We start from the raw sequence: 14,104 nt of genomic DNA, 5'->3' as shown, positions 1-14,104 counted from the left end.
CGGGTCCCATGCGGTACAGTGACTATGTCCAACCTGATTTGCTTGTGCCTACTCCAACGTTCAGTATAGTGCCTGGCACTTGGTAAGCGCTTATACTATTTTTTGAAAAAGGGTAAGTAAGGAAATAAGGGATCCTGGTTAGTCTAGTGCGAAGTCCTGCTTCAGCACTACGGTGTGAGGCCAGCGTCCAGCCACAGTCTGGTTGTGCTCGGCCTGGCGTCCCCTCTCCTCCAAGAGTCCCCAGCTGCTTCGGCTCCTCTGCCCAGCTCCCCTTCTGCTGCCTCTCCCCGGTCTCGGCTGAAGCGGCGGGATCGTTGGAGCGGTGCCCACTTGTCTGTGCCCATTGGCGAAACAGCCGGGGGCAGCTGCCTCCCTTCTCTCTGCCCATAGTGGCGGGGGAGGAGGCCGATCCCTCGCGAGCCCTGGCGCTGGCATCCTCTGCCAACAGCAGCTGCTCCCCAGTCCACCTTGGGCGTGGAATGGGCATCCACTCCTTTCGCTCCGTGTGGAAGCTGAGACCCTGGAGATGTGGCCTGGAGGAGCAACTTTCTGGGGCCTCTGGGCGGACTTCAGGGTGGACCACTGGGGAGACCTTATTTTAAAATGGTATTTGTAAAGCGCTTACTATATACTAGATACTGTCCTAAATGCTGGGGAAGATACAAGATAATCAGGTTGGATACAGTCCCTCCTCTATATGGGGCTCACAGTCTTAATCTCCATTTTACACATGAGATAAATGAGGCACAGAGAAATTAAGTGACTTGGCCAAAGTCACACAGCAGATAAACGGCAGAGCTGGGATTAGAAACCCAGTCCTTCTAACTCCCAGGGCTGGGCTCTATCCACACTGGGTCATGCTACCACTCTAGGTTAGCCCTCTGGGTGAACCTCTAGGGTGGACCTTTAAGGTGGACTTCTAGGGTGCACTTCTAGGGTGGACTTCTTGAGGGACCGCTAGAATGGAATCCCCCCCCCCCCCCCCGCACCCAGACTGTGAGCCCGTTGTGGGCAGGGATTGTCTCTCTTTGTTACTGAATTGTACTTCCCAAGTGCTTAGTACAGTGCTCTGCACACAGTAAGCCTTCAATAAATACGATTGAATGAATGAACTCTAGGGTGGACCTCTGGGAGGACCCTAATGGTGGACCTTTAGGGGGAACACCTGGGGGAGCGGCCTCCGGGGAGAAATCTAAGGTGGACCTCTGGGGGGGACTACTAGGATGACCTCTGGTGTGGAACTCTGGATGGACCTTTATGTGGACCTCTAGGGGACTCCTCTAGGGTGAAATTCTAGGGGCACTTCTGAGATGACCTCTGGGGAGAACTCCAAGGGGACCCTCCAAAGTGGACCTCTGGGGAGAACTCTAGGGCGGACCTCTCGGGGGGAACCACTAGGATGGACTCTGGGGAGACCACTAGGGCGGACCTCTAGGGTGGACCTCTGGGATGGACCTCTGGCTGGACTTCTGGTATGGACTTCTAGGATGCACATCTGCGGTAACTTCTAGGGTGGACCGCTGTGGTGAACCTTTAGCGGAGGGACCGCCGGGGTGAACCTCTGGGGAGGACCTCTCGCTCTCTGCAGGCAGAAGACCTCAAAGGTAACACATAAGGGAACATCAGGAGGGAGGGGAAAGATGACCAGCGAACAAATCCTTTATCCTGGAGACCCCGGCCAAGGTGGTAGCTCTCACGGTCTCTTGAGTAGATCTGCTAATTCTGTTGTATTCTCCCAAGCGCTTAGTACAGTGCTCTGCACATAGCAAGCGCTCAATAAATACGATCGATTGAATCGATAGCACCCCCCCCACCCCGCCCCTTCTCCTCCCCCCTAAGTGCACGATCCCCTCATACCTCTTTCCAGAGTGCACGCCCAGTACCTCTCCCCCGCAACGCAACGACTCCAAATCTGCTTCTTTGGACCACTCCCCCGGGGGCTCACCCCCGATCTTCCCCCCGCCGGCAGCCGATCCCAGTCCCCCGCCTCTTCTCCGGGACCGCTCCCCCCAGGGCGCCCGCCCCCTAAAATACATTTCCCTCCCCCTTCCCAAAGAACCTCTCGAGGGCCCCAGGGAGGAGCGTTGACACCTCATGTATTAACTCCAGTTGTGCTACGGCGGGGTGGGGACGGGGGCACACAAAGCGGCGGGGGAGGGGCTCCGCGGCAGGGCTGAGCGGGGGCCGAGCGTGGGCGGTGAAGTCCCTCGGCACGCCCAGGCGCCCTCCCGGCGTCACCAATGTCCGACCGGACAGTCCCGGGGAGGGGCCGGTCCTTCCGGCGCGGCCGGGGAAGGTTTCGGTCCAAAGACAGAAGGGCAATAGGTCGGGGCACGAAACACCAAACGGAAAGAGGGGGACCCTCCAGCCTGGGCCCGGGGGCACGGTCTCGGGGGGCTCTGGGCGGCTGGGCCCGGGGCCGCCCCCTCCCCCGCGCTCCCGGCTCTGCGGGCGGCGGGGCCCGGGGTGACGGTTGGAGGGCGAGGGATCTGGGTGCCCTCTCGGCGTCGGCAGAGCCGCCCGCTCACCTCGGAAGGCAGAAGGGCCAGGGCAGGCGCGGGCATCCGGCGGGCACCGCTTCCGGCTCAGACCGGGCGGCAGTTTCATGAAAGCAGAGTGGCACGGCCCGCGGGCCAGGCGGGAGAGGGGCTGGGGTCCCCGGGGAGCAAAGGGCAGGTCCTGCAGGGGGGTGAGGGGGAGCGTGTGTGTGTGAGCGGAGGGGGTGGACCTCCCCTCGCCCCTCAGTCTCGAGTCCTGTTCCATCCTCAGGCCCCGGCGCGGCCTGTCCGGGGAAACAGGTTTGTGCTTGGAGCGGGCACCGGCTTGCGAGGCCTGGCGGGTCTTGGGGTGGGGGTGGGGGGAGAGGGGGGGACCCCTCCCCTCCCCGACGGCCCCTCAGACGTGAGTCTGCATCCTCCGCTGGAGGGGCCGGCTGGGGTCGGAGTTCTGCGAGGAAGACTGGGAGGGGTGGGAGGAGGAGGCCGAAGCCTTGCTGGCCTTATCGAACTGCGCGTAGCCGTCCTGCTTGCCGCTGCTGCTGACGCTGCTGTCGCACTGCGTGTCCAGGAAAGAGCTGCTGTCGCTCAGGGAGCCCCTCTGGAACTCCCTTTCGCACAGCTCGATGGACGAGCTGCCCGTGCCCAGCACGAAGCGCTGCCCGTAGTCGTACAGGCGGCCCTGCCCGCTCAGGGTGCTGTATAGGTTAGTGAAGGACACGCCCGTGGGCACCCGCTGCTTGCCGGCCGGCCGGTCGGGCTGGCAGCTGGACAGTGAGATGGTGGGAGTCGAGTGGTGCTCCTTGAAGGTGTTGACGCTGTAGTAGCCGTTGGTCGGGTCCTGCGAGGGGGTGGGGGAGGGGGGGAGGTCGGGGGGAGGGAGAGGGCAGAGCTGCAGCCTGGAGCCAGGGCCGGGCGGGTGGCCGTATCTTCTTCACTCATGGGTTCGTTCGATCGTATTTACTGAGCGCTTACTACTACTGCTGGTGACGGTGCTATTTGTTAAGCGCCTACTGTGTGCCGAGCACTCGTTCGAAGCCCCGGGGTAGATACGAGGTCATCAGGTTGTCCCACGTGGGGCTCACAGACTTAACCCCCGTTTTACCGATGAGGTGACCGAGGCCCAGGGAAGTGAAGTGACTTGCCCAAAGTCACACAGCTCATAAATGACGGAGCCGGGATTAGAACCCACGACCTCTGACTCCCAAACCCGGGCTCTAAGCGCACGAGGCCGGGCTGGCTGGGACGGGGGAGGGGGGTGGGGGACCGGGGTGGGACGGGGAGGTCTTCCCCCCACGCGCTAAGAATAATCATAGGACAACTACAAGCCATATTCAAACGATTTCATTTAGGATATTGCAGTGCTCCCTCGATGCTTACTCCATGCCAAGCCCTGGGGGTGGGGGTGGGGAGGGGTGTGTGGTGTGTGTGTGTGTGTGTGTGTGTGTGAGGTGCGGGGGTAGGGGGAGCGATACGATATGATCAGAATGGACACGGCCCGTATCCCAGTCGGGGCTCCCAGGCTGAGGGAGGGCCAGCAGGAATCATATTCCCCCCAAGTCACACAGTGGCAGGCCGGTGGCAGAGTTGAAACTCGAAGCCGGGCCTCCTGGCTCTCTGTCCATGCTCTCTCCTCTCGCCTGTGCTGCCTTCTTCCCTACCCTTCCCACCTCCGGCCCCCTGTTCTCTGGGCAGCCCCCTCTCCGGCCTGCCCCTCCCCGCCCCGGGCCTCACCTTTAGGTTCTGGAACTCTTTCTCCTCTTCCTTGAGCACTTCCAGCTGCTTCAGCACCGAGTCCTGCTGGAACTCGCCCCGGTCCATCTGCAAGCCAAGGGGGCCATCAGTAGGACCACTGACCCGTTCCCCAGGGAGAAGGACCGAAACCCCTACTGGTTGCTTCCAGGGGTTTGAGCCGGTGTGAGGTTCTGTCTTAGGGGGCAGGGCTGGGAGGGACTATGGGAGGATTCCATCCTGGGGTATGGGGTTATAGTGGGGTCCTATCCTGGAGTTAGGATGACAATCTGTCCAGGGGGTTAGGCTATGGAGAGGTCCTGTCCTGGGGGTGGGGCTATGGGGAAATCTAACTCTCGGGGAGGGGCTGTGGCTGTTCTGGGGTAGGCAGCAGGAAGGGGCCAGACAGTGCCCCAGACACCCCCCAGCAGGTGCCCGAGGCCAGTTTTCACCCCATCGATCGGCCTCCTCGTGCTTGGCAGGAAGCTCTGATCACATTTCTTGCCACCCGGCAGGCCCAGGCTGGCTTCTTGCCTCCCACCGTGCCCCCTCAGTTTCCCTTCCCTTAACCTTTTGGGAGAGAGCTGCCTTTACACACCGATCACCCCACAGGGGGCAGCATGGGAGCCTCTCTGTGCCGGAGGTCCAGAGGGCAAGGGGCGGGGGGTGGGGTGGATAGATGTGCTCACCATCAGCTGCTTGATGGCGGGGTGCTCCTCGGGGTCCCGCCCCGCGGCCGGCTCCTTGTGGACGATCTCCACGCGGATGTCGTTCTTGGCAGACACTACGCCTTTCAGATCTGGTGGGCGAGACCCCAGAATTGGTGGGAAGTTGCTGAGGCCTCCGCCCCCAGCCCTCCCACACAACCTGTGACCAACTGGGAGAGGGAACAGACCTCTGAACACTCTCCCCTTGCCGTCTTGGCCCAGGGTCTCAATCAATCAATCGACCAATCAGTAGTATCGATGGAGGACCTACTCGATGGTGTACTAAGTGTTTGGGAGAGTCGAGTAGAGTTAGTTAACATCATCCTATATCCTCAAGGAGTTTACAATCTAGAAGACATAGACACTGAAAGACATTACAGGAGAGGTGTGGCCTAATGGAACGAGCTAGGGCCTGGGAGCCAGGGGGCTGGGGTTCTAAACCGAGCTTTACCACTTGTCTGCTGTGTGACCTTGGGTAAGTCACTTAACGTCTCTGTGCCTCAGTTCCTTCATCTGCAGAATGAGGATTCAATACCTGCTCTCGCTCCTAAGGACTGTGAGCCCCATGTGGGACCTGATAATCATGTATCTACCCCAGTGTTTAGCACAGTGCTTGATACACAGTAAGCGCTTAATGAATAGCATTATTATTATTGTTGTAGGTAGGACAAGCTAACAGAGAGTACAGATATGGTCATAGAGATACAGGGATGTTAGTACCCAAGTGTTGAGGTGTGGAAGGACTGAAGTGTCAATGGAGACATAGAGCGGAAAGGTGAGAGAAGAATCAGGGAAGGCCTCCTGGAGGAGGTATGACTTCAGAGGGCCTTGAGTATGGGAAGAGCGGAGGTCCACTGGAGGAGAGTTCCTGATTGAAGGGAGGTGTGAGCAAGAGGTGGAGAGCAGGAGAGACAAGAATGAGGCCCAGTGAGTAGGTTGGGTGGAGGAGCAAAGTGTGTGAGCTGAGGTGTTGTGGGAGGGGAGGGAGGATAAGTAGAAGGGGGAAAGCTGGTCGAGCGTGATGGCCAGGAGTTTCTGCTTCACGCAGGGAGGAATGGGAAACTACCGGAAATTTTAGAGGTGTGAGGAGAGGTGCACAGAATAATGTTTTAGAAAAATGATCCAGGTAGTGAAGTGGAGGATGGACTGGAGAGGGGAGAGACCAGTGGGCAAGGAGGTCAGTGAGGAGGCTGATTCATAAGACTGTAAGCTCCTCGAAGGCAGATATCACGTCTTCTTCCTCTATTACATTCTCCCAAGCACTTAATACAGGGTTCTGCCCACAGTAGATGCTCGATAAATTCCACTGACCGACGGACTGACAAGCAGCTAGCAATGCTACAGGATTACTTTGCTGCTTTCTGGATATCTGTTCCCAGCTAGGCTATGTCCTTAAGTCTAATTCCCAGGAAACCAAGAGAGCCCTAAGGGACCTCTTGGGCCTCCTGGGTCCTCCTTATATACAGCCTGCTGGGCAGTGGTGGTTACCCTGGATGGCCCCTGGCAATTCCTTACTTAGGCCCTGTTCACCGCCCCCAGGGGGAAGGTGTTGGTGGTCAGAGGAATCTGTGAGGATGTCCTTTGGAGGCGGGGGGGGGGGGGGGGGGGGGGGAGCATTCTTGGAACCACAGGGACAGCTCAGAACTGGTTAAGGGGGGAACAGAGAGTGGCAGATCGGGGGGGTGTCACCCGAAGAAAGGGGAGGACTGCACCCCATAATGCATGAGGAGCAGACCCTGGCGGGGGGTGGACACAGAGGATTGGAACACCCTTGCTTGTCCCAGGCTCAGTTCCTAAATGTGCCCCCACTGGTGGGTCCTGCCCCATCTGAATCCTTTGCTGCAAAAATAGTAATTATATTAGTGGTGTTTGTTAAGCATTTACTTCATGTCAGGCACTGCGCGAAGAACTGGGGTGGATACAGTTAAATCGGGTTGGTCCCTGTCTCATGAGGAGCTCCATAGTCTCAATCCCCATTTTACAGGTGAGATAACTGAGGCACAGAGAAGTGAAGTGACTTGCCCAAGGTCACAGAGCTGACAAGTGGTGGAACCAGGATTAGAACCCATGAACCTTCTGACCTCTGGGCCCATGCTCTACCCACTATGCTGTACTGCTTCTCAACCAGCAGGCAGCAGGGAGGCTGGGACCTGGAGAAACTGGCTTTGGAACTCCTGCCTCACCGGATCTCCAAACCCTTCTCCCAGACCCGCTTCTGGCTGGCTGGGGGGCCGCCGGGGCACGTGGGAGGAGGTCTCCTGGGTTCTAGTCCCTGGTGGCCTGGGGCCATGGCCCAGTGCTTCCTCTTGTCAAGCAGAAATGTGTGAGAGTCTGCCCTCTGGAGAGGTCCTCCAGGGAGGGAGAGGATGGTCAGGCGGGGACACACTGTCCAAAGCAGCCAAGATGCCTGGTTTGCCTCCTGCTCTGAAGGCCTCGGGGAACGGGTGAAGGTGGTTCTGCTCTTGCATTTGATGGCTTGACCCTTTCGATCCCACTGCCACTGGTCCCAGAAATGCATGCCCCCCGGCAGACCTCTGGGCAAAGAGACAATCTTCCTTCTAGACTGTAAATTCATTTTGAGCAGGGAGCAGGTCCACCGACTTTTTTTTATGGTATTTGTTATTAAGAATAATAATAGCAGTAATAATAATAGCACTTGTTAAATGCTACATAGCAAGCACTGTTCTAAGTGCCACAGTAGTTACAAGTTAATCAGATTGGACAGAGTCCCTCACAATCTTAATCCCCATTTTATGGATGAGGCATCTGAGGCCCAGAGAAGTTAAGTAACTTGTCCGAGGTCATATAACGGATAAGAGGTGGAGCCGGGTTTGGAACCTAGGTTCTTCTGACTTCCAGGCCCAGGCTCTATCCACTAGGCCACGGCATCTCCGTTATATTGTACTCTCCCAAGTGCTTAGCAGAGGGCTCGGCAACACAGTAAGCGCTCAAAAAATACCACTGAGGGATTACGGGATTACTCAATGTCTCCCTGCCCCAGACCCACCCCTTGTCCCCCCACCCCCAACTCAGTGTCATCCCCCCGCCCTTCCTCCGCCGGCCTGGACATACTTCTCTGGGAACGGGCACAGCAGAAGGCCACGATAGTGGCCATGAGGACAAGGAAGGCCACCCCGGCTCCCACGGCGACCCCGATGATGACGGCCATCGGCACGGACTCTGCAGGACACAGTGGGTTGGTCAGGGGGTGGGGGCAAAGGTTGGGGTGATAGTCCCCACTTTCTGCCCCAGCCCCTCCCCTCGCCGTTCCCCGGGGTCCCTTCCCCTGTCCCTCCCATGACTGCTGCCTCTGTAGCTCCCCTTGTGGCTTCCCTCTATTACTCCTTAGGGTCTTCCCCTGTTGCCTCCCATCGTCCCTCCTGCTCCTCCTACAGCTCCCTCTGCGCTCCCTCTGCAGCTCCCCCTTCCACGCCTTCTGACCTTCCTCTCCTTGCTACTCCCCCATCCCTTCTGATCCTACTGTGGCTCCACCTGCAGGTCCCCCTACCACTTCTTCTGAACTTCCTCCCCTTACTGCTCCTCCTGTCCCTCCTGATCCTCCTGTGGTTCCCTGTATAGCTTCCCCCGAGGCTCCCTCTACCTCTCCTTCTGATCTTCCTCCTCTTGCTGCTCTCCCATTCCTCCTGATCTTCCTGTGGCTCTCCCTGCAGCTCCCCCTGAGGCTCTCCCTACCACTTCTTCTGACCTTCCTTCCCTTGCTGCTCCCTCTACCACTCTTTCTGACCTTTCCCTATCCCTCATGGTCCTTCTAGAGCTCTCCCTCACCCTCCTCCGGGTGGAATCAGCCCAAACTGGTCCTGCCGCCACCCCTCAGTCCCCTCTGTCTTCCCTAGGTCTCCCCTCAAAAACCACAGTCCAAGGCCACCTCCTCCAGGAAGCTTTTCCACATTAACCGCATCCTCTCTCCCACCTGCCATCACAACCGAGGACCCATGCTTCTTGTGGTTACTACATTTCTCCTAACAGTCTCCTGGGGACTGTGTGCTTGTGGCCTCAGACTGTAAACTCCTTGAGGGCAGGCACCATGGCCATCCTCTAACCTGGAGTCCCAGGCTAGGCTTCTTGTCCCAGAGCGCTCAGCAGAGACTGGCTGACTGACACCGACTGACCCCATGGGGCTGTGAGTGGTGGAGGAAAAGGAGCAGAAGAGGTGGGGGCGCTGAGGGTTTGAAGAAAAGGAGGGGGTGGGGCACCTATGCAGGGAGAGGGCTCGTAGATGCATTTTGACATTAGATGAATATCATGCAAACCATATGTAAAACAACATGCAAAGAAGCATCCGTCATTTTTGAGTCAACAGCTCAGGCACGTGGGGCAATGGAGCTGCAGCATTGTGCCAGATGCTGTACTGGGAATCGACCTCTGGGTAGCTCACTACAATGCACAAACCCTGGAAGCCTTCCTGGAGGAGGTGTCCTTGCCTCACCAAGGGGAGGTGTCCTTGCCTCACGCTCTGCATCCCTCCCCCAAGGTGTTTTCAGAGCTGATCAGGGGAGATGGGGGAGGAGGAGGAGAGGAGAGGGAGTAGGTGAGCAGGCCCAGACCAACATGACCAGGCTCTCTTTTGCTGACCCTGACCCCTCTGCGCTGTCCCTGGGTCCCTCCTTGGCCCCCAAGCTCTCTCCCTGCCTCCTTCAGTGCCCCATCTTGGGGGAGAGAGAAACCCTGCTTGCTCCCGACAGGTGCCCAGGCTAGGACTGGGTTGGCATCCCTCCCCGGCCCATGGTCAACCAGCCCTGTCAGGAACCCCTGGGCTTCTTGCTGGGCCTTGAGGGGTTGGTGAAAATGGTTCAGGGTGAACTCCAGGCCTGGTCTGCCCCAGTTCGGGGACTCCGACCACTGCCTGCCTGGCACAGCCCGAGCCCACTAGCCGGAAGCACCAGGGCCCTCCCAAGCCTCCCAGCCGGGGATGACCGGCCTGCTGGGGACCCTTCCCCATCTGCTCTCCCTCCTCATTTCCCCTTTGGCTGAGGGGCTTTTGTGCCACCAGAAGAGAGTGGTGGCCGAGGAGGGGCCCCCGAAGCAGATTTGGGGTGAGGACCTCCCCGAGGTGGTCTGCTGGGGACCAGGTTTGATACTGTAGCTTTTACTTGAGCTGAGAGAAGCGATCTCTCCGCAGTCCCCCATCTAACCCTCCCTGCCTGGGGTCTGGGGCCACTCTGGGCTGGACAGTGCCCGACCTGAGGCCTGCTAGCCCGGGGGGTTTTCAGCAGGGTAGCTTTTCAGGGGGCCAGTTTGGCCTTTATAACAGTAGAGTCGAGGGGTGGGGAGGGGTCTTGGCCTGAGAAGTTGAGCGTTCAGCCCTGCCCTAGGCTGGGAGTGGGCCCTGGGGGCGGGACTGGTGCTCTGGTGCTCTGGCTGCTGGTGTGTGTATCTCTGTGTGCGTGTGTGTGGCCCAGGCAGCAACTGTGGGAGTCCTGCCTGCCCCCACAGGGCCTCCATTTCCCTGACCCCCTGCCTCAGCCTGGCTAGGCTCCTGGGGACCCCATTTGATCCTGCAGCTCAGGACACCATACCTGCTTCCTGCCCAGGTCCTGACTTCATCCCCGGACCTGTTTGGAGATAAAGCAAGCATCCTCAGCAGGCTGGAGGCCGGCCGAGGGGCGGGGGGAATCTCTGCTGAGCCTTTCTGACCCCCTACCCACCTCCAGTCTGGGAGCAGGGACAGAGCCCAACCGGGACCTTTCCAGGTGGAGAGAAACCACGCAGGGACTGGGGGGACACTGGGGGGAAGGGGCAGAGGAGGGGAGAGCAAGGGTGGGTGGGGAGGAGGAGTGGGAAAGGTCTTGGCATTATATGAGTGATATGCTAATCATAAGCAAGAGCATGCAAGTCACCAAAAGGTTGCCGGGACATGATGGATAATGGGATAAGGAAGATGGGGGAAGCCTTGAATGTGCGGCTGAGCACTGCAGCTGAGCACTGCGGCTGAACTAGGGGGAGTCTCGGTGGGGTCTTGGGTCTGTTCTGGTCTGACCCCTCAGGGTTTCACACGGTCCAGGATCCATCAGTCGACTGGTTCCCTAGGCGAGCACTGGAGAACACCGTTCTTGAAGCCCCCTCCCCCCGCCATCTCGTGCCCCTGTCCGCTGATCCCTGTTGCTGCTGGGTGTGGCCTGGGGCTCCTGGGACTTGCCCGGCCCGAGACTGACCAGGCAGTGAAGACCGGACCACAGGCCCTGCAGAACGAGGACCCTCATCTTGCTGCCCGTCCCCCTCCCCTGGGGAGGTTATCCCGGGCCTCTCCCCCAGCACGGCCCCCATCCTTCCAGCTGTCCCCAGGAGGAGCTCTGGGATGTGGGGAGCACGATGATAGGGGCTGTGGCACTGTCACTGGCAAATCACGGGCCAGGTCCTTTCCCTCTGCGGACCCCTCGGCCTAGAGTAGCACTCTTTTCTACCTCCCACCCGTCGGCCAACCTCCTCTCTGGGGTGATAGAGCCAGGCTCAGTCCCTGCTGCCCTGTCTCCTGGTGCCCTGGGGCCACTGGGGCCACTCTGACCCCTGATTTCTGACCCCATACAGGAGCTGGCTGCCTGACCAACCCCTCCCTACTCCTGACTGCCACTTCCACCAGAACCTTGGGCTGCCCCCTCTGCTTGTCCTCCACAGGGATAGAGGAGAAAACAAGCTCAGAGAGGGTGAGTGATTGGTTCGAGCTCACTCAGCATCTCAGGAACAGAGGCAGGAAGAGAATCCAGAAATTGGAATGCTCCTCTCTGCTTCCTGCCCCAATTGTGGTGCTTCCCCGGCCAACAGTCCCTGCTTGGAGATCCCTCCAGCCCGTGGCCCCCATTCCTGAGCTCCCCTGGCCCTATTCTTCCCCTGAGCCCCCATCTCGGTGCTCCCCTGGTCCCCCTTCTGGAGCTCCCCCTGTCCCGTGGCTCCTGTCTTCACACTCCTTCTTGTCCCGGAGCTCCCCATGGTCTCCACCCTGGAGCTCCTTTTGTCCTGCAGCCCCATCTACCTGCTAACCCCAGTCCCTTGTATTCCCCCCAGGCCCCCGTCTCAGAGCTCCCTCGGTCTTTGTGCTTCCCTACATGCCCCCATCCCGGCGTTCTCCCTGATCCCCTTACTGGAGCTCTCCTTGTCCTGCGACCCCTGACCTTGTGCTCCCCCTGTCTCGGAGCTCTTCCTGGCCGAGCTCCTCCTGGGACCCCATCCCGGTGCTTCCCCTAGGTCCTGGTCCTGGATCTCCCCCTGCCCTGTGGCTCCTGTCCTTGGCACGCTCCCTGTCCTGGAGCTCCCCACGGTCCACACCCTGGAGCTCCCCTTGTCCAATCACCCCATCTGCATGCTACCCCCAAACCCAGAGCTCTCCCTGGTCCCCGCCTTGGAACTCCTCCTGTCCTTCTGCCCTGTCTGTGTGCTCCCCGTGTCCCGGAGCTCCCCCTGGCCCAGAGCTCTTCCTGGGACCACGACCTAGTGCTCCGCCTAGGTCCTAGTCCTGGAGCTCCCCCGTCCTGCAGCCCCTATCCTCGTGCTCCCTCTGTCCCAGAGGTCCCCCTATCCCGGAGCCCCTTGCTGCTCCCCCTAGGTCCCCATCCTGGAGGCCCCCCGGCCCCATGGCTCTCATCCTCGTGCTCCCTCATCCTCGAGCCCCCTCATCCTCGAGCCCCTGGCCCGGAGCTTCTTCCCCCATTCAGGATGTTCCCCTGTCCCACGGCTGCAGCCCCCAAGCTGCCCTCTCCCGTGTTCTGACCCGGCTCTCCCCAGCCCAGGTCCCGGAGGTCTCCTCATCAAGGCTGCCCCTCCCCCGGGGCTCACCTTGCTCCTTGAGTCGGATGATCTCGGTGTCGGAGCCGAAGCTGTTCCAGGCCGTGCAGTTGTAGATGGTCTGGAAGTCGGCCCGCACGATGTTACTGATGGTCAGCGTGGAGATGACGCCCTCGTCGGTGCTGACCGTCTCCACCGTGTAGCGGCCGGAAGTCCCCGACTCCAGCACGTTTTCCTTCCAGGACCAGGCCTGGCCGGCAGGACAGACAGAGTGGGGAGGTCTGGTGCCGGACCCCCACCTCTCTCCACCCGCTCTGACCTCTTGCAGTGGAGAGCTAGGTCGGACGCCTCTCTGGAAACACTCATTCAATCATTCATTCGATCGTATTTATTGAACACTTACTGTGTGCAGAGCACTGTACTAAGCGCTTGGGAAAGTACAATACAGCAGTAAAGAGTGACAATCCCTGCCCACGACGAGCTCACAGGTTAGAGACACACACATACACACAACAGATGATCTTCCAGCAGGCCCAGAGCTGACCTCCCCCATCGCCCAACACACACACACACACCGCACCCCGACTTGGTTGTGTGTGAATTCTATAGGGGGCGAGGGGAGTTAGCCCGTGAGGGTCAGCGGGGATGGATGAGGTCACATACGGATGCAGCGGGTCCCTGCCTACTGGGGTCTAGGTACAGAGGCAAGCTGGAAAGGGGTGACCGAGGGTTGGCTTTGCCGAGGAATCAATCCATCCATGAGTATTATTTATTGAGACCCGGGGTGGCCAAGGGCTACTCACAATGCGGTCGGGCGGGGGCGTGCTGCGGATGAAGCACTTGATCTGGCCTTTCTCCCCGTGCAGAGCGTGCTGCGTCTGGGTGCTGGAGATGATGGGGGGGCCTGGAGGAGCAATGAGTTGGGATGGGTGGGGGGCAGGTTGGGGAGTCTGGGAGGCCGACCAGGGGTCAGTTGACGCCTTCGCAAAGTAGGGCCCTGGTAAACCCTGCACACACACGGCAGGCGCCATCCCTTCTTTGGACACAAGAGGGCGCGCCAGCCCAAGCAAACGGACGCCCTCCCGGCGGCGCAGTCAGCCCTGATTAATAATAATAATAATGATGGCATTTGTTAAGCGCTTACTATGTGCAAAGCACTGTTCTAAGCGCTGGGGGGATACAAGGTGATCAGGTTGTCCCACGTGGGGCTCACAGCCTTCATCCCCATTTTACAAATGAGGTAACTGAGGCACAGAGAAGTGAAGTGACTTGTCCTAAGTCACACGGCTGACAAGTGGTGGAGTTGGGATTTGAACCCATGACTTCTGACTCCCTAGGCCGTGCTCTTTCCACTGAGCCACGCTGCTTTGGCCGGGCTTTCGGCGCGCGACCCCAGGGCCAAGCCTGGCCTAGGCGCCCCTTGTCAGGCTGGAG

General features: G+C 59.4%; 1 protein-coding gene across 2 annotated transcripts in view; it reads right to left on the bottom strand.

The window, feature by feature from the left end:
- Positions 1–2,079: 2,079 nt before the first annotated feature.
- KIRREL3 (kirre like nephrin family adhesion molecule 3) overlaps positions 2,080–14,104 on the bottom strand; it is a 398,688-nt gene continuing 386,663 nt past the window's right edge. Inside the window, exons 11-17 of one of the 2 annotated variants that reach the window (XM_029076279.2) lie at positions 13,474–13,574; positions 12,722–12,920; positions 10,471–10,506; positions 8,006–8,113; positions 4,916–5,025; positions 4,230–4,316; positions 2,080–3,336 (exon numbers count right to left, since the gene is read on the bottom strand). In XM_029076279.2, coding sequence (XP_028932112.1) covers positions 2,896–3,336; positions 4,230–4,316; positions 4,916–5,025; positions 8,006–8,113; positions 10,471–10,506; positions 12,722–12,920; positions 13,474–13,574 — 1,082 coding nt within the window. In that variant the 3' untranslated portion in view covers positions 2,080–2,895. The remainder of the gene's footprint in view (positions 3,337–4,229; positions 4,317–4,915; positions 5,026–8,005; positions 8,114–10,470; positions 10,507–12,721; positions 12,921–13,473; positions 13,575–14,104) is intronic. The other variant, XM_029076280.2, reaches the window with a different exon arrangement.

The sequence above is a fragment of the Ornithorhynchus anatinus genome, chromosome 11, assembly GCF_004115215.2.
Source record: "Ornithorhynchus anatinus isolate Pmale09 chromosome 11, mOrnAna1.pri.v4, whole genome shotgun sequence".
NCBI classification, from domain to species: domain Eukaryota; kingdom Metazoa; phylum Chordata; class Mammalia; order Monotremata; family Ornithorhynchidae; genus Ornithorhynchus; species Ornithorhynchus anatinus.
The sequence above is the reverse complement of the archived record's forward strand: the minus strand, read 5'-3'. Positions and strand labels throughout refer to the sequence as shown.